The 23,437-nt window shown below is 38.8% G+C and overlaps 1 protein-coding gene and 1 pseudogene across 1 annotated transcript in view; one reads left to right on the forward strand and one right to left on the reverse strand.

Annotated features, from left to right (window-relative positions):
• LOC124605475 (intraflagellar transport protein 172 homolog) overlaps positions 1-23,437 on the forward strand; it is a 320,057-nt gene that overhangs the window by 42,439 nt on the left and 254,181 nt on the right. The window contains exons 5-7 of the mRNA XM_047137189.1: positions 10,175-10,360; positions 10,464-10,551; positions 16,580-16,794. Of these exons, the coding sequence (XP_046993145.1) occupies positions 10,175-10,360; positions 10,464-10,551; positions 16,580-16,794 (489 nt within the window). The remainder of the gene's footprint in view (positions 1-10,174; positions 10,361-10,463; positions 10,552-16,579; positions 16,795-23,437) is intronic.
• Positions 11,836-11,953, reverse strand: LOC124607810 (annotated as a pseudogene).

Genomic DNA, 23,437 nt, shown 5'->3' on the forward strand with positions numbered 1-23,437 from the left:
CCGACCACCACAAAACTCAAAGAATGGCCTCTGCATTAGACTTTCTGTCACGTTATGAGGACGAAGGAGAACCATTGTTAAACAGAATCGTGACCGGTGACGAAACCTGGATTAAGTACGTGAACCCTGAGACAAAAGAACAATCAAAGATGTGGGCACATTCAAATTCGCCTACCAAACCAAGAAAAGCCTCGCAAGATTTTTCTGCCAGAAAACTGATGGCAACGGTGTTTTGGGATGCCAAAGGGGTGTTGTTGGTTGAATTCATGGAACGTGGTACGACCATTAATCAAGACGTGTACTGTGAAACAATAAAAAAGTTACGACGGGCTATACAGAACAAACGCCGTGGTATGCTGACTTCCGGTATCGTTTTTTTGCACGATAACGCCCGTCCTCACTCTGCTCGCAGAACAACGGCCCTTCTTGAGTCCTTCAAGTGGGACGTTATCAACCATCCACCTTACAGCCCAGACCTGGCGCCAAGTGATTATCACCTCTTCATGCATTTGAAGAAATGGCTCGGGTCACAGCGGTTTGATGACGACGAAGAGCTCAAAGATGCGGTCACAGGCTGGCTCCAGGCACAAGCGGGTGATTTTTATGCAGAAGGAATTTCAAAGCTTGTGAAGAGATACGATAAGTGCCTCAATCGCTATGGAGACTATGTAGAAAAATAGTGCAAAGATGTAGTTGTAAGATGTATATATTAAAATATTTTTATTTAACTTGGTGTATTTTTTTAAATCAACCGGAGGTTACTTTCTGAACGGCCCTCGTATTCCCACACCACACTCTCACATGCCTGACCATGCAAAACATGAGGTGAGCAGAATGCCAAATATTCTGTTTAGTGACCACACTTGTCTGAACACTTCCACCACAAACTTCAAACATTCTCCAGCTGGTAGCACAAAAGAAACTCGCTGTACAGAGTAGGGGAGGGGGGAGAAGTAGAAGGGGAAAAAAAGAAAAAAAGGGATCACAGCTGTTACATTACTGGCTGCACATGCAGTAGCAAAGTGATTGATAATTGTGAATGGAACAGAATGCGTGTGACAAAGCACATTCTCTGGCTGGTTGTTCCTAGGTTAGTGTTCTTGTAAACAGCATGACATAAATCATTTTGTTATTCTGATCTAGTTGTAGACACAGTAATTGTATGTTTCTACCTTCTGGATGCAAAAAGAAAAGAAAAAAAAATGTTGCTGTTCAGCATGTAGCCGTATTTACATATGAATGCGTAATGTGAACAAAATCTGGGATGGAGGAAAAAATAAACAAGAAGGTTATTTTTAATGTCAATCAAGGATTCTATGATGCTCTACAACTGAACAACTCATTACTGAAATGCAATTTATTGGAGCCATACATTTATTGCACTGGTAACTACAGTAGATCACATATTTATGAAGCTGTACTGCAGTTATCACTTACAGTAACTTGCAAAATCTATAGTCTTTTGCCATAAAGAACTGAACTTTCTTGATGATGTAATATTGTGCCAGCATCGCAAGAACATCACATCAGTTGGTATGGCAACTACGTGCTGCTCTACGTAGTATAATGTCAGTTCAAGGGCTTCTGCAGCGTCAGAACATGACACAATATCTTCATCTTCATTGTTGTCATCAGGTTGATTCTGGACTAGGGTTGTTGATAAACTATCAGTATTTTTTCTGGACTAGGGTTGTTGATAAAATATCAATATTTTTTTCCGAAGATATCGATATATACCGGCTTCATATTTTCCACGATATATCAATATTGAAATGGCAATATCAAGTCCTGATATTTTCATTTTACATTGTATTTTTATCACAATTTTCATTAAATATTTGAAACTGTTCTTTTGAAATTAACATAATTGTACTTTCAGTGCGTGAAGGAATCTTACTAGTTTTTGAGCTTTCATCATGTGCAGTCTTTATCTTTGACAGTGTGAATCAAGTGCTGTTGGCACAAAGAAGTCTTATTGCATTGGAGGGGGAGTGGGGGTGACTAGAATAACAAGATTTCTGATGGAGTACTCTTCAATTGCTGAAAATCATGAACAAAAACCTAATAATTGGCCATTGCAGTGGATGGAGACGTCTGAGGGAAATGCTGATGGAATTGTCACTCGGCACTACAAACAGAAACTGCAATGTTTGACTTCATCACACAGTTTTGGCACTGTAACTGCTAGGTCGCTGGCATTTGGAGGAATGAAAAAAACGGAAAGTTGACATGAAGTGTTCCAGACAAATGCAGTATGTGACAAAATCGAACAACAGACCCATGGACACCTTTTATTGTGTCACTTACATGCTGTTACCATCATTAGCAAAGTGGTCATTGGCAATCTTGAACATGCATCACTTTCCTTGCATTTTTGGCTCTAAGGGGGATACACAGGCTGCTAGCTTATTGATGTGCAGATATTTAATAATAAATCAATATTTAGCAAAGTAACTTAACTGGATGGATAAAAAATCTACTCACCAAGTGGCAACAGAACACACACACAAATGAAAGTTATAATTAGGCAAGCTTTCAGAGCCAGTGGGTTCTTTATCAGGCAGAAGGGTTGAAAGGGAAGGAAGATGGATGAAGGCAAAGGACTTGAGAGGTGTAGGTAAAGGGGTAGATTTTAGGAAAGTCACCCAGAACACCGGGTCAGGGAAGACTTACCGGAAGGAATGAGAAGGAAAAACTGATCGTTGGGGACTACATCAGACGAGATTTGAAAACCTGAGAGCTTCAAGGTGTAAGAGAGGGAAGGCAATTTTGCCCTGAATCTACAAACTCCCAGACTTCTTGAAAAACCTGATGGATATCATTATTATCTGGTGCTGCCAGAATGGATCAGGTTTCTTCAGCAGGGTGTATCACCCCTGAACAACCAGTAAATCTGGAAAAAACCTGGGAATTTTTTCATCCGGGAAAAACTTGGAGGAATTTTTAGAAGTCCAGGAATTTTTCATTGTTTTAGTTTTCAGTTGAATTTTTGTAGTGTTGGCTGGTAAGAACTGAAACTGTAACAAATAATTTTACATTGTCATGCAACTACAGAATAATATTGCTGCCAGAAAACATAAGCGAGAGAATATACCAAAATAAAATTTTATTTGTAAAGAAAATGTGCCATTTACCAAAAAAAAAAAAAAAAAAAAAAAAAAAAAAAAAAAAAAAAAAAAAAATCTGCCGACAGTGAAATGTGTCAAAGGCTTTAGGACAAAGACTGTACAATACTTCATACCAAACTGCTTTCAGTAAGCATGATGTCACAAGTGTTTATATTTATAACAGGTCGTGGGAAAATATTGCAATGGGTGGTTTGAGAACAGTTATTTTTGAAGTAAATTTCCTTTTACGCAAGATGAATTGTGTTATGTGTGAGAATGTGCAATTGATTTCTTAAATTATGGAGAATTTGACTCTATTTCAAGACTTAACACTTTGAGGACCATCCACTTAGAAATATTTAAGGCCCAGAAGACCAGCCATTTATGCCATTATGTAGTACTTACTGGCATATTTGTGTTTAATATATCTTAAAGAGTAATATGCTAAAAAAAGACCAAGCTTCAAGGTTAGTTTTTCATATTATTTTAGTTCTTTTATAGGTTACAAATTATGCAGTAACAATTGTGAAAAGTATAATTATCCTTCAAGTAAAGTGCAAGGTAATTTCTTTAGGAATTTCACACATAACTGGCTTTTTTTAAATGGAAAAGTTGAAGTGTTTGTGAGAACATTTATTCAGTGGGGTGACCCAGAAAATTTTTGGTGCACAACAGTGAAATTTATATTTGTGCTTGTCAGAAATATTCAGCTGCTGCAGTTTATGCTGTGCTCTTGGAATGCTGCCTGACCACACCCTTGGAAAAAAACAGGAAAAAAATTTTGGCAACCAGTATTGCAGGTGAAAGCTTGTTGTGTAGCTGTTCTGAATGTATATTAAATTAAACAGTTTATGTTTCTTATTTGTGTGTACCCACTACTTAACAATGTTGTTGCTGTTGACTGGCATTACCACAAGTCCCATAATGTTAATATCTGCTGTCATTGGCTGGTAAATCATGTAACATGAGCTATGATTGGCTGATAAAAGTGGAATTCCTATTTATACTTCCAAAATACGAAATTATGCAGTGTACATGTTGCCATGCATCTGAGTCTTTCCAAAATGCATTGTTTATTGCTGGGTTTCATTTCCTAAAGTGCCAGAAAGTTGTATGCTGGTATATACTGCCTTTACCAATGAAAGGATTTGTAAGTTTTACAGCTACATGGAAAAGTATATTGTCACTTAACATGAAAAAAATGTATCTTCACCTGGAAAAAAGTGTATTTTTATCTGAGAAAAAATGTATTTTTGAAACCTGGGATCTATTTTTTCTTCTCCATGTTTATTACCTGTTTAAATACAAGACTTGGCCACAGTTTCTTTCTTTCACGATGTTTGTATTAAATGTTTGTTCAAATTGTCCCAAGCTTTAGATAGCCAGTACATGGTGTCATTTATTGTTGTGTCTTTCATTTTGTCTAAGATGAAACAGTCCTCTCTTTCAATTAGAAATCATAGAAGCTTATTTCTGTAAACCAGTTGAGGTTTTGTAACACAGCCTGAGCCATTGCTTGCGATATAGATGTTACATTTGGCGGCATAAAATGCTTGGAAGTCTCCACTCTGAAGGACGAGAGGGAGCATTGTCAGTCAAAAGTAGAGCTCGAGATGGAAATCCATTTTCTGTATTGAATCTTCTAACAGAGGGAACTATTTGTTTCTCGAACCACTCAATAAACAGAACACCACTCATCAATGCTTTACTTTGATTTTTGTAATAAGCAGGGAGAGCCTTCATATTCATGTCTTTTAGGGATTGTGGTTTTGCAGATTTTCCATTTACCATCGGGGATAATTTGTTAACTGGCACAACGCTGCTACAGACTTTAAACAGTAAGGCATTGTTTAATCATTTTAAATGGAATTTACTTTCGAAGAAAGAGTTTTTATAGGGAAGGCTTTAAAATTCAATTCAGTTTTGTTTCGTCAGTGGTATAAACTAGCTGTGGTGAAAAAAATCAGCTGATAATTTTTGTCCTCTTATTGTTAATTATCATATCCCATGACACTTCTTCCAACAGTCTATCCAGTTATTGCTGGCAGTAAATGTTGGTAAACAATTCGTAAGTTTGTTCAGCTGCAATGAATTTTCTTGAATCACTATACTGCCAAAAGGAATGCCATTTTTCCTTTCCTGAGCAAACCGCAAGAAAGTTGCTTCGTCAGTTTTATCATACAATGACATGGTAGTTGTGACACTGCTGCAAAATTGCTCACTAGTTGTGTTGCAGAAGCTCTCAGTTTTCCTCCATTTTTTCCAGTCACTGATAGTGGCTTTTGTAGTACTTTCCTTATTGTCAAGCCACTTGAGCACTTCAGTTTTTCTTTTAATGCTCAGGAACTGTGTTTTCACTTGCTTGACATTGCACTGTGTGGTACAGTACCTTTTTTATACATACAGTATTAACTTAATTTATGAACAAAAAGCATGTACACAGTATTGTATATGTTTGTACAAAGTGGTATCGAAAAGTTTCCAAAATTTGAATTGTGCACACAAATGGTTATGAATACATTGAAATACCACCAGGTGTCTCCCATCTTTGATTCATTATGGTAAGTGGCTGCAAGGTGAGTGGCTGGTTGGCTGTTGGTGAGCATGTTTCCATTGTCATCTTCCTTGTGATGGCTGACATGAAAGAGGATCTTGTGTGCTTAAGATTACGTTTTAAACTTAGGAAAACCACTGCAGAAACATAACAAATGTTAAAGCAAGCTTTTGAAGTCAGTACTTTAGATCAGACCCAGACTTACAACTAATATACGCATTTCAATACTGGGAAAATATTGCCTGGTGATGACAACCATTTCAGCTGACCTTTAACAGGAATCACAACAGAAAATGTTCTGAAAGTGAGGGATCTGGTTCTGTTTGATTGTAGTAGAGCATCCAAGGCCCCTGCAATGCCTTGGGAATAAGTTGTGGTACAAGTAAACATATCCTGTCTGAAGAATCGAACATGAGAAAGATTTTGACGAAATTTGTGAAACAACTGCTGCAGGACCATCAGAAGCAATATTGTGTTGAAGTCTCCTGGAAACTTAAAACAACTGCCTCAAGATGGTGGGATTGTTTATAAAGAACTTATCCTTCCTGCTCAGATGTCAATAAAGAGCTCTGTTATGATGTTCTAGAATTTTTTTAGGGGATACAACATCCACAGAAATGGCTTGCAGATGACCGGATACTCAACCATGACAATGCATGGCTGCATGTAACCTACAATGTTCAGGAGATTTTGGCAAACAATGACATTTTTTCTGACCTGACATGCTCACCAGAATAACTCCATGTGACTTATTAATTTTTTGAAAGATGAAAATAAAGTTGGAAGGACAAAGATTTGATTCAAGCAGAATTGCAGAGGGTACTAAATGCCCTAATAAAGATGCATTTCGAAATGGCAGAAACATTGGCATCTGTGTATTCTCTTCCAAGGGGACCACTCTGAATGCAATGGTGCAGAATTAGATATAGGTAAGGCTTAATAATTTTAATTATTACATTTTGGGAAATTTTGGCTACTGCCTCATTACTAAGTAGTTTTGATCTAATGATAACTTAATTGTATAGTCTGGTTGTCTATGAATAATGTTATAGAAATTATGACAGAAAATGAAATAAAAGCTTATAATCAGATCACAGATGCGTTACTGCAGGAATGTGCTGAACACTCAGAATTATGAATTTTATAAGGAACTGACCTACTCGTCTGCTTAATTACATATTATACGAGCACTCTAACTTATATAACGATTTAAGAATTTTCCATAGCAAACAGTTGCAGACATAAGAAAATGCTTTATGTTGACCAAATGAATAACTTTTGAACCAATGACTGTTTCAGTCTGTTATACATAGGAAAGGAAAGGAAATGTGAATGCTGCTCAGGTCTTGAGTCAAGTAGTTAGATGGGGCAGAGACAGTAGTTAGCAGATTGGAAATATGGAAAGGGCTGTATAGAATTGTAAAACAGAGATGAAAGGGGGATATAAAGAAATGTTAAAATAATGGCAGAAACAGAGAACAAGGGAAGACTGAAGGATGGAAAATGAGGTGGACAACAAAAGGCACAAGCAGCATAAATTAAGGCTAGGTGGTGGGAGTCAGGTACATGCTGTAAACCAAATTTTTCCTTGCAGAATTCTTTAGGACATTTATTGAACAATACAATATTTCTCGTATACTAAACCAAATAAAAATGCCACGGCTGTTGTGTAGTGTATGCTGTGATGTGACATCATGCAAATGTAACAGACCACTGTCTTTGTTCATTGAGCCTCACTGACAGTTTAAAGGTAGTTGTATTAATGTATCATAAGACGTTGAATAATGGTTGCATATCAGATGGTATATAGGACTGAATCACAGGTTTCTGTTTTATTATGAAATATGTATTGCTGGTGATGGAGATGGAGTAGCTGGTGCGACAATAATGTCTTGGTTTAATTTGGCAAGATATGAACCATGTGCTGTGACACATTCCACGTTTCTTGAAGGTTCTCCTTGATGGGATCTGCTGAATGTGATGAGTGACTGGAGTCAGTATCATAAAGACACAAATTGACGAATAGAACAGAAACTGAATTTAATGTTGTGGAGACTGAGAGAATACCAAAAAATTACTGTGTGTGGGTAAAATTTTGTTCAGGATGAACCTCATCACATTGAATTATTTCTTGAGATCATGACTGTGCAGGAGAAACTACTTGACAAAGTTTCTTTTCATTACACATTTCATAAAGCTGTTGTCCAGGTATATATGCCAGCATCGCAAGCTGAAGGTGAAGAGACATAGAAAGTATATGAGGATTTTGAAAGGGTAATACAGTACGTAAAGAGAGATGAAAATCTAATAGTCCTAGGGGACTGAAATGCAGTTGTAGGGGAAGGAGTAGAAGAGAAGGTTACAGGAGAATATGAGCTTGGGACCAGGAATGAAAGAGCAGAAAGACTAATTGAGTTGTGTAATAAATTTCAGCTAATAATAGTGAATACTCTGTTCAAGTATCGCAACAGGAGGAGATATACTTGAAAAAGGCTGTCATTAACTCCCAACACAAATCTTCAAAGCCAGAAGAGCTATTGGCAAAACTAGCTGTTTCTTCAAACTAGATTTAGTCTATACATAATGGCACTTGCCAGTTTATGTTGATACCCCTTAAATCCTAGAAGTAAATGTGTCTTATGGAATCTATAGATACAAAACAACACATGTGTGTCAATCATATCCCAAAGCTTTTTTAAACAAAGCATTCGGGAAAATCTTCAATCTGTAAATTGCTTTGATAATACCAAGTGTACAAGAGCAAAAACTTAGAAATTTGAAAGCACTCTTTGATACACTCTAAGCTAACAACTCATGAAGCCATTTTGATAAATGTAGTTCTTTCAACCTATCATTAAATACCTGGAATATGTAGAGTAAACCAACTGTCAAGAATGTGGACACAGTACATAATCTTCCACCTCCAAAAACCTGAAAGAACTACAATAATTTCTTGGAAAAGTAACATACTATGAAAAGTTCATAAGTAAAGTGGCCCAAGTAGCTCACCAACTCAACGAATTAAGCAAATAAGGTTGGCATTTTCTGTAGTCCACTGCATGTTGGAAAGTTTTCATATAGTTAAGGATTCTTAAGATGTGCTTTCTGCATAGCAATCTTCACGCCAATTAAACCATTTACATTGGTCCCTCACGCATCACAACATGGTATTGGGGCAGTACTGTCACCCAAAAAGGCAAATGGCAACAACCAACAAACTGTAAACATCTCCAATACTTTATCATTGGCATGGTCAAACGACTCACAAATATCAGAGGAGGAACTGAGTATTATTTCTGGTGTAAAAACATTTCACATCTACTTATATGTTACTAAATTCTTTTAAATCTTCAACCACAAGCCACTTACTACTTTTTTAGGAACTTTATCACAGCTTTCTTCAGAGAAAATTACTACATCTGTTGGCTCCATTCCTTAGCAGTTACTTTTAAGATAAGCATAAAAGCCACATCTCTAGCATGCTAATGCTGATGTACTGTCTCATCTACCCATGGGGTCAGAAAAAGAATTCAACACAAAGATGCACAGTGTTCACATCTAGATGACAACATGCAACAAGTTCTAGATAAATTCCCTATCATGGTCTACAAAGTACCGAAACCCTTGGAGCAAGACACACTACTCTTCAGGGTGGCGTCATTATTTCAAAATGGATGGGCGGAGCAGTTACTGAAAGGTGCAGACCTGGCCTGTAACAAATACTTCTTCTTCGAATGCTATCTACCCACCGGGGATAGTGTCCTCAAGCTGGCAATACAAGAAACTGGATGTCAGGTCATTATGACACTCACAATACAGATCTGAATCCTCTAGTAGTTGCTCCACCAGTTGCACTAGGGGATGACCCACCTTAAAGCAATGGTGTGTCGACAGGTATACTGGATAAGCACTGACAACAAATTGAAATAACACCTACTCCAGTCATGCATTTATCCAAAACCAGCTAGTCCTGCCACAGAACTTTTCCTTGTGGTTGGATCAAGAGCACCTTTCAAAGCGGTTGCACATTGTTCGTGCCAGAGAAGGTTCAGCATTACAGTTTTCTCTATATGGTCTGGATGACATTGATTAACAGCCACACCATGATCCAGGCACTAGAAAACACATTTGCTGTAGATGGAACCTTACTCAATACTATCAGACAATGTTCTACAAACTGTGACCTCTAACCCCTCCCCCCCCCCCCCTCCCCCAATCTCCCTGACATCACTCCTCCAGGTCTTATAAACTTGTGGATGTGGACTACTCTCTGACAACCATCATACATTAAGACCAAAGGGTAATCCCGGTTCCCTGTATTAAGTGCTCTGATAATGCACTGCCAAAATGCATGTGTTATTCTTGTATTAGTTTTGGAAAATGACACATTTTGATCTGTGATGATGTTGAGCACTAATCTATCCTTTTCATAATATTCCATCCTGCATTTTCCATTGTTTGACTTAGAAATGTGATATTTGTTGGATTTTAAATATGTTTTTATGTTCTACAGGGGAGAGAAGAAAGTAATCTGTAACAAATTCCCTCAGCAATCAGCTGTAACATGTTTGATCTGGCTCACCAGTGGTCCCATAATTTATGGTCTAGCTGATGGGAAAGTACGAATAGCTAATGCCAAAACCAATAAATCACATCCATTGTATAGCACAGACTCATATGTAATTGCCCTTGCAGCAAAGTAAGCAAATGTGGTTGTACTTTCTAATGAATCAGACATGTTTCAAACTGTTTAAGAAACATAGGCCTATATTTTAATCTGTATGTCTTTCCATTCAATGTAGTTCTCAGGGAACTGGATTCATCTCAGGTCACGCAGATGGTGCTGTTGTGCGTTACTATGTCACAGAAGATGCAGCAATGGAGAAAATGGTGAGTGAGCAACTGATAATACTGTGTGCTATTTGTCCTAAGAGATTACGCTCACATATGGTGACAGAGAAATGATGTACAGATTTGGAAGCTACAAATGAATAATTGATTCAGATGTGTATTTTATATCTCATTTAACAAATACAAGATAAATTTATAGAAAATCTGTGATACTTGCTACCACAGTTCCATGTGAATTTCACTACCTCTGCTGACGTTCTGTCTGTTCAGTTTGTCTGTGCACTCACTATCACTCAGATTGAGTTGCTATCTTTTTGAGGGCAGTTCATTCAAAAAATCTGTGACATGTTTGTTACTAGGTAATTCTAATTTATTCTGTTATTCAGATGCATTTCTGTCCTGTTTGATTTGTGATTCAAGTGTGTTAATGCTAAAGTGAAAACCACCATGTTCTGCATCTTTGTGAACATCGATCCATCTCTCTGGTGGTTACTCATCACTGTCACACACATCAGACTCTCGATACATAACCAGTATATTGACTTTCACTTGATGAGACATTAAACTCTAAGCTTACATCCTTCGGTTTTCACTCCACTTCACAAAAAAGTTGCATTTTCATACGCAGTATGTACAAACTAAGAAAGTCCTAAACAATTCTGCCTAAGCCGCTAGTGTTTCTATTTATTTTGCAGTATGAAAAACAGTCCAAAAATGAAAATTGCGAAGAGACTAACAACTACATAGTTGATCCACATCTAAATAATTCACTGTCCAAAAGAACATCATATGAAATAACTGGGAGAAACAAGTACAACATTTGTTAATGAAAATTCACAAATAGAAGCATTAATATCATCTTACATCAAAATAAATTTATGGACCCTGAATATTACTGTGCAATTATTTTAAAAAATCCTAGAAATCAATACTGGTTGGATAATTTAAATTACACTGTGGTTTTTATGGATAGGCATTAGTTACCTAAGAAGAAATGGAATCAAGCACACCAGATAGTTTTGAATGAATGTCAGATTACTCCAGAGCAAATTGAATTGAATCGAATTTTATTTGATCCTGTAAGGTTACATTGTGCACAGTAAATGTACGTGTAATATAAAAGCACTCTGTCTTCAGCTCACGAGTGGCCTACCGGGAACATCTGACCACCATGTCATCCTCAGTGGAGGATGCGGATAGGAGGGGCGTGGGGTCAGCACACCGCTCTCCCGGTTGTTATGATGGTATTCTTGAATAAAGCCACTACAATTCGGTTGAGTAGCTCCTCAATTGGCATCACGAGGCTGAGGGCACCCCGAAAAATGGCAACAGCACATGGCGGCCTGGATGGTCACCCATCCAAGTGCCAACCACGCCCGACAGCGCTTAACTTCGGTGATCTCACGGGAACCGGTGTATCCACTGTGGCAAGGCCGTTGCCAACTTGTAATATAGGACATGTCAAAAGTATTAACATTCATTATCACTTATTTTTCTACACCTTTAGCTTACATTTTTACATCATTGATAATGAATAACATTATATACAAATTTAATGGCATAAGTATTCTGCAACACTGTAAAACTCTTTTTCAATGAGATAGTCTTTAAGTTTCTTTAGAAAGTCATTGTCAAGTACACTATCTTGCAGGTCTTTAGGCAGACTTCTTAGTAGTCTGATACCAGAGTACTGCGGTCCTTTTTCTAGCATTGCCAGTCGGTGGTGTATGCTCCGAACTTCATTCTTCCTTCTTGTATTGTGGTTGTGTACACTAGCATTTGTAATCCAGTCCACACTTCCTTTTGTGATGTACATTATTGTTTTGTTTGTATACAACAATAAAAAAGTTAAGATACCTAACTTCTTGAAACAGTTTCTGCACGTTTCAGAGGTCTTTCTTCTTAAAATGGTTGTAATTGCTTCTTTTTGTAATGTGAACACTCGTTTTGTCTCTTGCTTGTTTGAGTTTCCCCACACAGTCACTCCATACTGTAAGTATGGTTCGAAAAGTCCATGGTACACTGTACACAGAAGGTTCTTGTCTGAATACTGTGATAGCTGCATCATTAAGAATATGACAGAGCTCAGTTTCTTACAGACATTATTAATATGTTTTTTCCATTTCAGTTCATTATCCACAAGAATACCTAAGAATCTAGCAGATTCTACTTCTTCCAGCGTTGTTCCATCAACCTCTAAATCCATGTCTACAGCCTTCTCCTTGTTTTTAAACACTACATACATAGTCTTTTTTAGATTTATAACCAGTTCATTTTCCAACAGCAATTGAGCTGTGACATTTGCAGATATGTAAGCTCTTCTCTCAAGCTGTTCCATATTTTGGTCACTATTTAGTATTGTCATGTCATCAGCATACAATATTTTCTTTTCTTCCTCCTCAACAACTATATTATTAACAAACACATTAAATAACAATGGCCTCATTACCAAACACTGCAGCACATGGTAGTGTATCTGTTGCATAAATTAATGAAAGATTGAAATGAAACTATGAAATGTAAATGAGCACTGTGGTGAACCCCAAGCGTAGGGTGCAACTGTATTGTTACTGATATATAGAAAATATAGCTGTGAATGTTTACTGACTTCTCAACTACAATTAAATCTCGTTCTTAGAACACCTGGAGAAAATGATAGTTTTTCTTCTTAAGAATAAAAACTGCATATTAGTAAGTTTCAGCTACATTAATATACAGGGTGATTCATGAAGATATGTAAATATTTTAATACGTTATTGTACAAGTAAATCAAAAGAAAAAAGTTTGTATAAACTGCAAATGTTCAGTTACGGAGTTACAGCCAACAAAAGATTTTGCCTGAAATTTTGCAACTTCGTTAATATGAAACCATTGCAAAACTGTACGAGGTTAAAGTAAAGCATGATTTCCATTTATTTTTGTTCTTATTGGTCTGGCGAATCTTAACAAAACATGTCCCAGATGGGTTTCTGCAGTAGTTTTCCAGAACACCCAGAGAAGCAAATATTATTATACAAGTAAATTTGTTTACTTTCCTTTAAGAAAGTAGAAATGCTTTTGTGAATGAATTGTGTTTTTGTGAATGTATTGTAAGACTGTATGTACACTGTACAGCTTCCTTAACACTGAGCTTTTCTTTTTTGGTTTAACATGAATTCATGTGTGCTATGATATTAATAAAAGCAGATAATCTGACACAATCATACAGTTTCAGTTAATGTTATTACTATTGTTTTCCCAAAATTAAATTCTCTACAACTTCTGTTGAAAACTTTGTGCAATTCTCTGGAATTTAAAAAACAAATTGGGCCAAGTAGTTAATAAATTAAAAATTTAACAAAATTACTTCTTTGCTTCTCTGGATGTTCTGGAAAACTACTTCAGATACATGTCTGGAACATATTTTATTAGATTCACCAGATCAGTAACAACAAAATAAATGGAAATCATACTTTACTTTAACCTCATACAGAGATGCTGAGTCGCACACACACACACACACACACACACACACACACACACACACACACACTCATGCAAACACAGGACTAAACCAAAAAAGTGATTGTGTTGAAGTTTGGTATGGAGATAGCTTGAACCATGAGGACAACTTGAACCATGAGGAAGAATTTAGGCTACTTTGTGGAGGGTTGGGGAAGGGGGAGAAATATCAACCCCTAAGAGGTGAAATAGGAATGGAACATCTTTTTTTTCCGTCGGTAAACATAAACTGTATTCAAAGACTATTAAATTTGTTGCATAATGTACATGTTGTATAATGTATAGCTACTTCAATTGCACAAAGCTCCTGCCCATGCCCTTCCACATGCACCTCTTGGCAATGATGCTGCTAATACCACATTGTCATGGATTGGGGCAGTTGGGTGATGGGAGAGGAGTGCATGTCACGAGTTGTGCTTACCCGAACAGACAGACACGTGAGGGCAACCGACATACTAAAATAGTATGTACAATAGTTTGTATATTGACCATCACTTACCATAGCAAAACAGCTGATGTGAATGCAGTTGCAGGTAATGGGTAGTCATCAACAAACCTATACCAGACAAGAGAGCTATGAGGTGAGTGGTTAGGAAGGATTCCTCTAGATCGTCCCTAAATGTAGTATTGTCACACTCAAACTGTTCTTTGTACAGCCTCCCTCTTCTATCCTGCTCTTGTCCTCTCCCCTAAAGCGACATCTTCTAAATCATTGTGTGCTATATTGTTTCCGGGTGAGCTCTTGAATGCCACATTTCTCTCCTTGCTGCCCCTCCCTTCCATATCCATAGTCCTTCCTTCCCTTCACCAGTCCCTCCGCTGCACTTCTTCCTTGTTCCTCTCACCTGCGGATGGATATGTGTGTGTGTGCGAGTGTATACCTGTCCTTTTTTCCCCCTAAGGTAAGTCTTTCCGCTCCCGGGATTGGAATGACCCCTTACCCTCTCCCTTAAAACCCACATCCTTTCGTCTTTCCCTCTCCTTCCCTCTTTCCTGAAGAAGCAACCGTTGGTTGTGAAAGCTTGAATTTTGTGTGTGTGTTTGTGTGTCTATCAACATACCAATCCTTTCGTTTGGTAAGTTACATCATCTTTATTTTTAGATATATTTTTCCCACGTGGAATGTTTCCCTCATGAGCCATGGCAGGTTAGGTGGGTGGAGGAATACTTCTGTGGGAGGGATGAGGAGGACATATGTCATTTCAGGGCATAATATGAGAGAATTGAAAGCCTGGCGGAAAATATTTCAGTTGCTTCTGTCTCCAATGATACTGAGTCACAAGTGGGACATTCCTTTGTGACCAGTCTTTGGGTGTGTGGGGGAAGGAGGGTGACTTGTCCAGAAACAGATCTCCCACACTCTGTCACCCTTTTTCATCTACCAGTCCCCCCCCCCCCCCCCCCCCCACTGACACACACACACACACACACACACACACACACACACACACAGACCAAGCACAAAGGAGCCCCCCCCCCCCCCCTGGCCCCCCTCCCCCAATTGTGTCTTGGGATGATCTGGGACTGCAGCAACTGTATCACACCCTCTGTCTGAATTTCGACTACGTATTGTCATGCCCTGAAATGGAAAATATCCTCCCCACCCCTCCCACAGTGGTATTCCACTGCTCACCTAATGTATGTAATATCCTTGCTTGTCTCCATTCGAGGCCTGCTCCCAATCCCTTGCCTCACAGCTTGTAACCATGTAACAGACATAGATGCAAGACCTGTACCACCATCCTCCCACTACTACTCACTGCAGTCCTGCTGCAGTTATCTCGTACCTCATCAAATATAGGGCCATCTGTGAAAGTATCTGTGTGATTTACCAACTTGGCCGCAAATGCTCTGTGGCATTCTATGTGAACATGACCACTAATCTGTCTGCATGAGTGGCCACAGCCAGCTATGTGCAGGAGACAGCTGGACCATCCAGTTGCTGAGCAACTTCAAAAACTGCTTCACAACCTGTGCCAAATGGAGTCTTCCCACCAACACCAGCTTTTCTTAATTGTGCAGATGGGCACTCTCCCTATAATATAATGTTCATTCCTGTATCGCCCTGGCATAAACCTTCACTATTTCCAGCCTTACACATACCTACTATTCTCCTAGCACACATGCATAGTCCTTTCCTCTTCTCTGCTTCTCTCCTCTCCCATTTTTACACACAGCACGACCCCCTGATGCTGACCTTGCGATGACCCTTGACAGTACCTTGCACATACCCATCCCTAGCATGCTGTCCCTCCTCTCCTCTCCCTGTCACATGCCTCTTCTGTACCCTCGCTTTGTACACCAGCCAAGATCACTGCTCGTTGTATATGGACCTCAGCACCCAGAGATGACAGTTGTGTGCGTTAGTTGTTTGTGTATAAATAAATGTGTGTGTGTGTGTGTGTGTGTGTGTGTGTGTGTGTGTGTGTGTGTGTGTGTTTTCCATGACAGGCAAAGGACTACTTTCAATGTGCGTGTGCTATTTCATTGCACCACGTTAAATTTCTATTACGCCTTGAAGATTTCTGGTAGCATCAGTAAACTTTGCTTGTCCTTGTGTTGGCAGGGAAGAGTTGTGATGCATCCTGTTCCACCTTATGCCTTAGCATGGCCCAATAATCATATACTAGCTGGTGGATCTGACAAGAAGATCACTATTTACAGCAAAGATGGACAGGTGGCCACACAATTTGATTACTTACGTGACAGTACTGAGAAGGATTTCACCATTGCATGCTGCAGCCCAAGTGGGCAGTCTGTTGTAGTTGGCAGCTTTGACAGGTAAGTTTATAATTGTGAAGTGAATTTTAATAATTTCCATTTTGTTTGTGATTTTTGGCCATGTTAAAGATCCTGTTAATATGCTCTCCCTGTGTCTATTTGGAATTAATTTTTGTGTAATAGCTGTCTCTCTCTCTCTCTCTCTCTCTCACTCTCTCTCACACACACACACACACAATCTACTCTTGAAAAATGCGAAAATCAAAAGCCATGCCAGTGCTGAGTGACCTAGCAATCAGTGCTAGTGTTGCTGAAAGCACCTCAGATGCTGAAACTGAATAAGGCCCCAGTGCCCAGCTGTGCAGAATTATAATTTAAGTGAATTAGCACAATGATGCTGTTTTTTCACTCAAACTATACACAGTCTCTTGTATATTCATAGCACCATTCCTTGTTTTCATTTCTCCCCTCTCAGGATGTTGGTTTCCATGTGTGCATGAAACAGAGACAGAAAAGGCCAACAGGAATATTCTCATATAGAAACAAAAAGGATATAGGAAGTAATTGTCTGTTCTAATTTGTGTACTTCTGAATTTTATTCTTGAGGTTTACTGCCAACTTCTCTCAACGATCGAAAGAGACATTTTAATTGATTTGTGAATAGTGATGTCCTCTCTATTTTATGTTGGTTGTGAGTTTGTTGTGTAAAAAGTGAATGGCATTTATATGACTATTTTATTAATTTGCTTGCAAGTATTCCTCCACCTTAAACTGTACCAACATCCAAAGAGGAGATGATCTTTTAATTTATTTGTGAAGCTAGTCAATTCTTTTATACTCTTTATGCTAAGTGAAAGTCTGTTATACAACAAGCTTCCTTATTTCATAGGGTCCTTCTCTGTTGTTTTAAGCATTTTTCTACAGACATAATAATTTTCTCTAGCTTTGTGTTCTGTTCATTAAAGTCCTTTTTTAACGGTGGTGTTCTATTTAATATTATAAAGCGAATTATCTCATATATGCATGGAAACAGGTACAGCTTCACAGCTTCCATAATGAATTTTCACTCTGCAGTGAAGTGTGCACTGATTGAAACTTTGTGGTAGATTAAAACTGTGTGTTGGACCAGGGCGCAAACCTGGGACCTTTGCCCTTTGTGAGTGAGTGCTCTACCAACTGAGCTATCCAAGCACTACTAACGGTCATACCTCACAGTTTTACTTCTGCTAGTAAATCATCACCTACCTTCTAAATTTCACAGAAGTTCTCCTGCATACCTCATTAGGGACTATCACTGTTGGAAGAAAGGATAGTGTGGAGACACGGCTTAGTCACAGCCTGCGGGATTGCGTCCAGAAACGATTGCTTCTAGCAGAGTGTGTGCTGATTTGAAACTTCCTGACTGATTAGAACTATGCACCAAACTGTCATTCAAACTTGGGACTTATGATTTCAAAGACAAGTGTTCTATGGACTGAGCTATCCAACCATGACTCCTTCCCTTCCTCGCTCACGGTATTACCTCAGCAGAAGTAAAACTGCGAGGGCTTTTTGTGAGCCGTGCTTGGATAGCGCTCTCCGTAGAGCACTTCCCCAAAAAAGACATAGGGACTGTTTATTTAGATTTACTTTCATAGTTTTCCAAGGTTTTAGGTTTACTATCTAATGACTTTCTGTTGGAGTTTTAAAGTTATCCAAATATCTACAGCAGCTATCTCACCCCATATTGATATGCAGTCTCTACATCTACATACATATATCATAAGCCACCATACGGTACGTGGCAGATGGTACCTTGTACTACTGATTGTCATTCCCTTGTCTGTTCCATTCACTAATGGAGCAAAGGCAAAAAGACTGTGTATATTTTTCTGTATGAGCCCTAATTTCTCTTATCCTGTCTTCGCGGTCCTTACATGAAATGTACTTCGATGGTGGTAGAATAGTTATGCAGTTGCCACAAATACCGATTCTCTAAATGTTCTCAATAGTGTTCCATGTGAAGAACATAATGTTCCCTCCAGGTATTCTCATTTGTGTTCATGAAGCACCTCTGTAAAAATTGTTTGTTGATGAAACCTACTAGTAACAAATTTAGCAGCATTCATCTACATTGCTTCAAAGTCCTTCTTTGATTTGACATGATGAGGTTCTCAAATAAGCAGTATTCAAGGGTGGGTTGCACTAATGTTCGACTAGCAGTTTCCTTTATGGATGAGCTACATTTTCATATAATACTCTCAAAAAACTGAACTCAGCAATTTGCTTTCACTACAACAATCGACCTTATGTGCTCGTTATTTTCTAATACATTGCCCTCATCTTGTAGTACAATTGTTTGCATTACAGTTCAGTTGTTTGGCAAAAATTATCTGCAACAACAGTGGTCTACAATTTGAACGTTTTACCTGTCAATGCCTCCCTCCGTGAACCATAGACCTTGCCGTTGGTGGGGAGGCTTGCGTGCCTCAACGATACAGATAGCTGTACCGTAGGTGCAACCACAACGGAGGGGTATCTGTTGAGAGGCCAGACAAACGTGTGGTTGCTGAAGAGGGGCTGCAGCCTTTTCAGTTCTTGCAGGGGCAACAGTCTGGATGATGGACTGATCTGGCCTTGTAACATTAACCAAAACGGCCTTGCTGTTGTGGTACTACGAACAGCTGAAAGCAAGGGGAAACTAAAGCTGTACTTTTTCCCGAGGGCATGCAGCTTTACTGTATGGTTAAATGATGATGGCGTCCTCTTGGGTAAAATATTCCGGAGCTAAAATAGTCCCCCCATTCGGATCTCCGGGTGGGGACTACCCAAGAGGACGTCGTTATCAGGAGAAAGAAAACTGGCATTCTGCGGATCAGAGCGTGGAATGTCAGATGCCTTAATCAGGCAGGTAGGTTAGAAAATTTAAAAAGGGACATGGATAGGTTAAAGTTAGATATAGTAGGAATTAGTGAAGTTCGGTGGCAGGAGGAACAAGACTTCTGGTCAGGTGAATACAGGGTTATAAATACAAAATCAAATTGGGGTAATGCAGGAGTAGGTTTAATAATGAATAAAAAATAGGAATGTGGGTAAGCTACTACAAACAGCATAGTGAACGCATTATGGTGGCCAAGATAGACACGAAGCCCATGCCTACTACAGTAGTACAAGTTTATATGCCAACTAGCTCTGCAGATGACGAAGAAATTGAAGAAATGTATGATGAGATAAAAGAAATTATTCAGGTAGTGAAGGAAGGCAAAAATTTAATAGTCATGGGTGACTGGAATTCAACAATAGGAAAAGGGAGAGAAGGAAACATAGTAGGTGAATATGGATTGGGGCTAAGAAATGAAAGAGGAAGCTGCCTGGTAGAATTTTGCACAGAGCATAACTTAATCATAGCTAACACTTGGTTGAAGAATCATAAAAGAAGGTTGTATACATGGAAGAATCCTGGAGATACTAAACGGTATCAGATAGATTATATAATGGTAAGACAGAGATTTAGGAACCAGGTTTTAAATTTTAGGACATTTCCAGGGGCAGATGTGGACTCTGACCACAATCTATTGGTTATGAACTGTTGATTAAAACTGAAGAAATTGCAAAATGGTGGGAATTTAAGGAGATGGGACCTGGATAAACTGACTAAACCTGAGGTTGTACAGAGTTTCAGGGAGAGCATAAGGGAACAATTGACAGGAATCGGGGAAAGAAATACAGTAGAAGACGAATGGGTAGCTCTGAAGGACGAAGTAGTGAAGGCAGCAGAGGATCAAGTAGGTAAAAATCCTTGGGTAACAGGAGAAATATTGAATTTAATTGATGAAAGGAGAAAATATCAAAATGCAGTAAATGAAGCAGGCAAAAAGGAATACAAACGTCTCAAAAATGAGATCTACAGGAAGTGCAAAATGGCTAAGCAGGCATGGCTAGAGGACCAATGTAAGGATGTAGAGGCTTATCTCACTAGGGGTAAGATAGATACAGCCTACAGGAAAATTAAAGAGACCTTTGGAGAAAAGAGAGCCACTTGTATGAATATCAAGAGCTTAGATGGAAACCCAGTTCTAAGCAAAGAGGGGAAAGCAGAAAGGTGGAAGGAGTATATAGAGGGTCTATACAAGAGCGATGTACTTGAGGACAATATTATGGAAATGGAAGAGGATGTAGATGAAGATGAAATAGGAGATACGATACTGCGTGAAGAGTTTGACAGAGCACTGAAAGACCTGAGTCGAAACAAGGCCCCAGGAGTAGACAACATTCCATTGGAACTACTGGCGGCCTTGGGAGAGCCAGTCCTGAGAAAACTCTACCATCTGGTGAGCAAGATGTACGAGACAGGCGAAATACCCTCAGACTTCAAGAAGAATATAATAATTCCAATCCCAAAGAAAGCAGGTATTGACAGATGTGAAAATTACTGAACTATCAGTTTAATAAGTCACAGCTGCAAAATACTAACACGAATTATTTACAGACGAATGGAAAAACTGGTAGAAGCCGACCTCGGGGAAGATCAGTTTGGATTCCGTAGGAATATTGGAACACGTGAGGCAATACTGACCTTACGACTTATCTTAGAAGAAAGATTAAGGAAAGGCTAACCTACGTTTCTAGCATTTGTAGACTTAGAGAAAGCTTTTGACAATGTTGACTGGAATACTCTCTTTCAAATTCTAAAGGTGGCAGGGGTAAAATACAGGGAGCGAAAGGCTATTTACAATTTGTACAGAAACCAGATGGCAGTTATAAGAGTCGAGGGACATGAAAGGGAAGCAGTGGTTGGGAAGGGAGTGAGACAGGGTTGTAGCCTCTCCCCGATGTTATTCAATCTGCATATTGAGCAAGCAGTGAAGGAAACAAAAGAAAAATTCGGAGTAGGTATTAAAATCCAGGGAGAAGAAATAAAAACTTTGAGGTTCGCCGATGGCATTGTAATTCTGTCAGAGACAGCAAAGGACTTGGAAGTGCAGTTGAACAGAATGGACAGTGTCATGAAAGGAGTGTATAAGATGGACATCAACAAAAGCAAAACGAGGATAATGGAATGTAGTCGAATGAAGTCGGGTGATGCTGAGGGAATTAGATTAGGAAATGTGACACTTAAAGTAGTGAAGGAGTTTTGCTATTTGGGGAGCAAAATAACTGATGATGGTCAAAGTTGAGAGGATATAAAATGTAGACTGGCAATGGCAAGGAAAGCGTTTATGAAGAAGAGAAATTTTTTAACATCGAGTATAGATTTAAGTGTCAGGAAGTCATTTCTGAAAGTATTTGTATGGAGTGTAGCCATGTATGGAAGTGAAACATGGACGATAACTAGTTTGGACAAGAAGAGAATAGAAGCTTTCGAAATGTGGCGCTACAGAAGAATGTTGAAGATTAGGTGGGTAGATCACGTAACTAATGAGGAGGTATTGAATAGGATTGGGGAGAAGAGAAGTTTGTAGCACAACTTGACTAGAAGAAAGGATCGGTTGGTAGGACATGTCATGAGGCATCAAGGGATCACAAATGTAGCATTGGAGGGCAGCGTGGAGGGTAAAAATCGTAGAGGGAGACCAAGAGATGAATACACTACGCAGATTCAGAAGGATGTAGGTTGCAGTAGGTACTGGGAGATGAAGGAGCTTGCACAGAATAGATTAGCATGGAGAGCTGTATCAAACCAGTCTCAGGACTGAGGACCACTGCAGCAGCAACCTGTCAATGGGTATATTTCATCAAACATAGTCTGTCAATTTGCCTGATATTTCATTGCACCTTGTTGGATTGTTTCATGAAACTGAAGAATTATTTGTCCTCATAATCTCATGAGAACTTCTTATACAGCCATTGTCTTGTCTTAAGCCACCTGGTATTATTACAACAGTGGATTTCTCTGTGGCATTATATAACAACACCCAAAATTCCAATAAAAAGCTTTCAGTGCTAGTGTTTAGTGATTGATGTATGCCTAGTAGAAGGCATTTTTCTGATATGAACTTTATTTGTTCTGCAACTACTTCAAAGCAAAATTATGTGCAGGTTCAGGTCTTGCTGTTCACATATTGCTACTTCCCCATTTCCTTAGAAGCAAAATTTTGATGCAGTATTTTAAAATTGAAATCATTTGAATGTGTTGCATTATTTGAATATTGGCCCTTTCCTTACCTCCATGTAGAAGGATCTTGGAACATTTATGAGTTCAGATATTAATAATAATAAAATAACCTTCTCTGTGGGAACCAAATTCAGTCCTGAAACATAGATTGTGTGAAAGTCAACTCACCCTCTTGATGCATGAGATTGAGGAAACCAGGTTGTTTCAGTGGTTTAGACTGTTGAAAAACTTGAATTTTAATACACATTCATGCCTCCTAAGAAAATAATTTCTTTGGAATGTCTAACTAACCAGATATGCAACTGAAATGAAAATTTCCTGGCTGGCCAGACTCAGCACATTATTCTGGATGAAGAGTCATTGAAGTACACTCCTGGAAATTGAAATAAGAACACCGTGAATTCATTGTCCCAGGAAGGGGAAACTTTATTGACACATTCCTGGGGTCAGATACATCACATGATCACACTGACAGAACCACAGGCACATAGACACAGGCAACAGAGCATGCACAATGTCGGCACTAGTACAGTGTATATCCACCTTTCGCAGCAATGCAGGCTGCTATTCTCCCATGGAGACGATCGTAGAGATGCTGGATGTAGTCCT

The sequence above is a fragment of the Schistocerca americana genome, chromosome 3, assembly GCF_021461395.2.
Source record: "Schistocerca americana isolate TAMUIC-IGC-003095 chromosome 3, iqSchAmer2.1, whole genome shotgun sequence".
Lineage (NCBI taxonomy): Eukaryota > Metazoa > Arthropoda > Insecta > Orthoptera > Acrididae > Schistocerca > Schistocerca americana.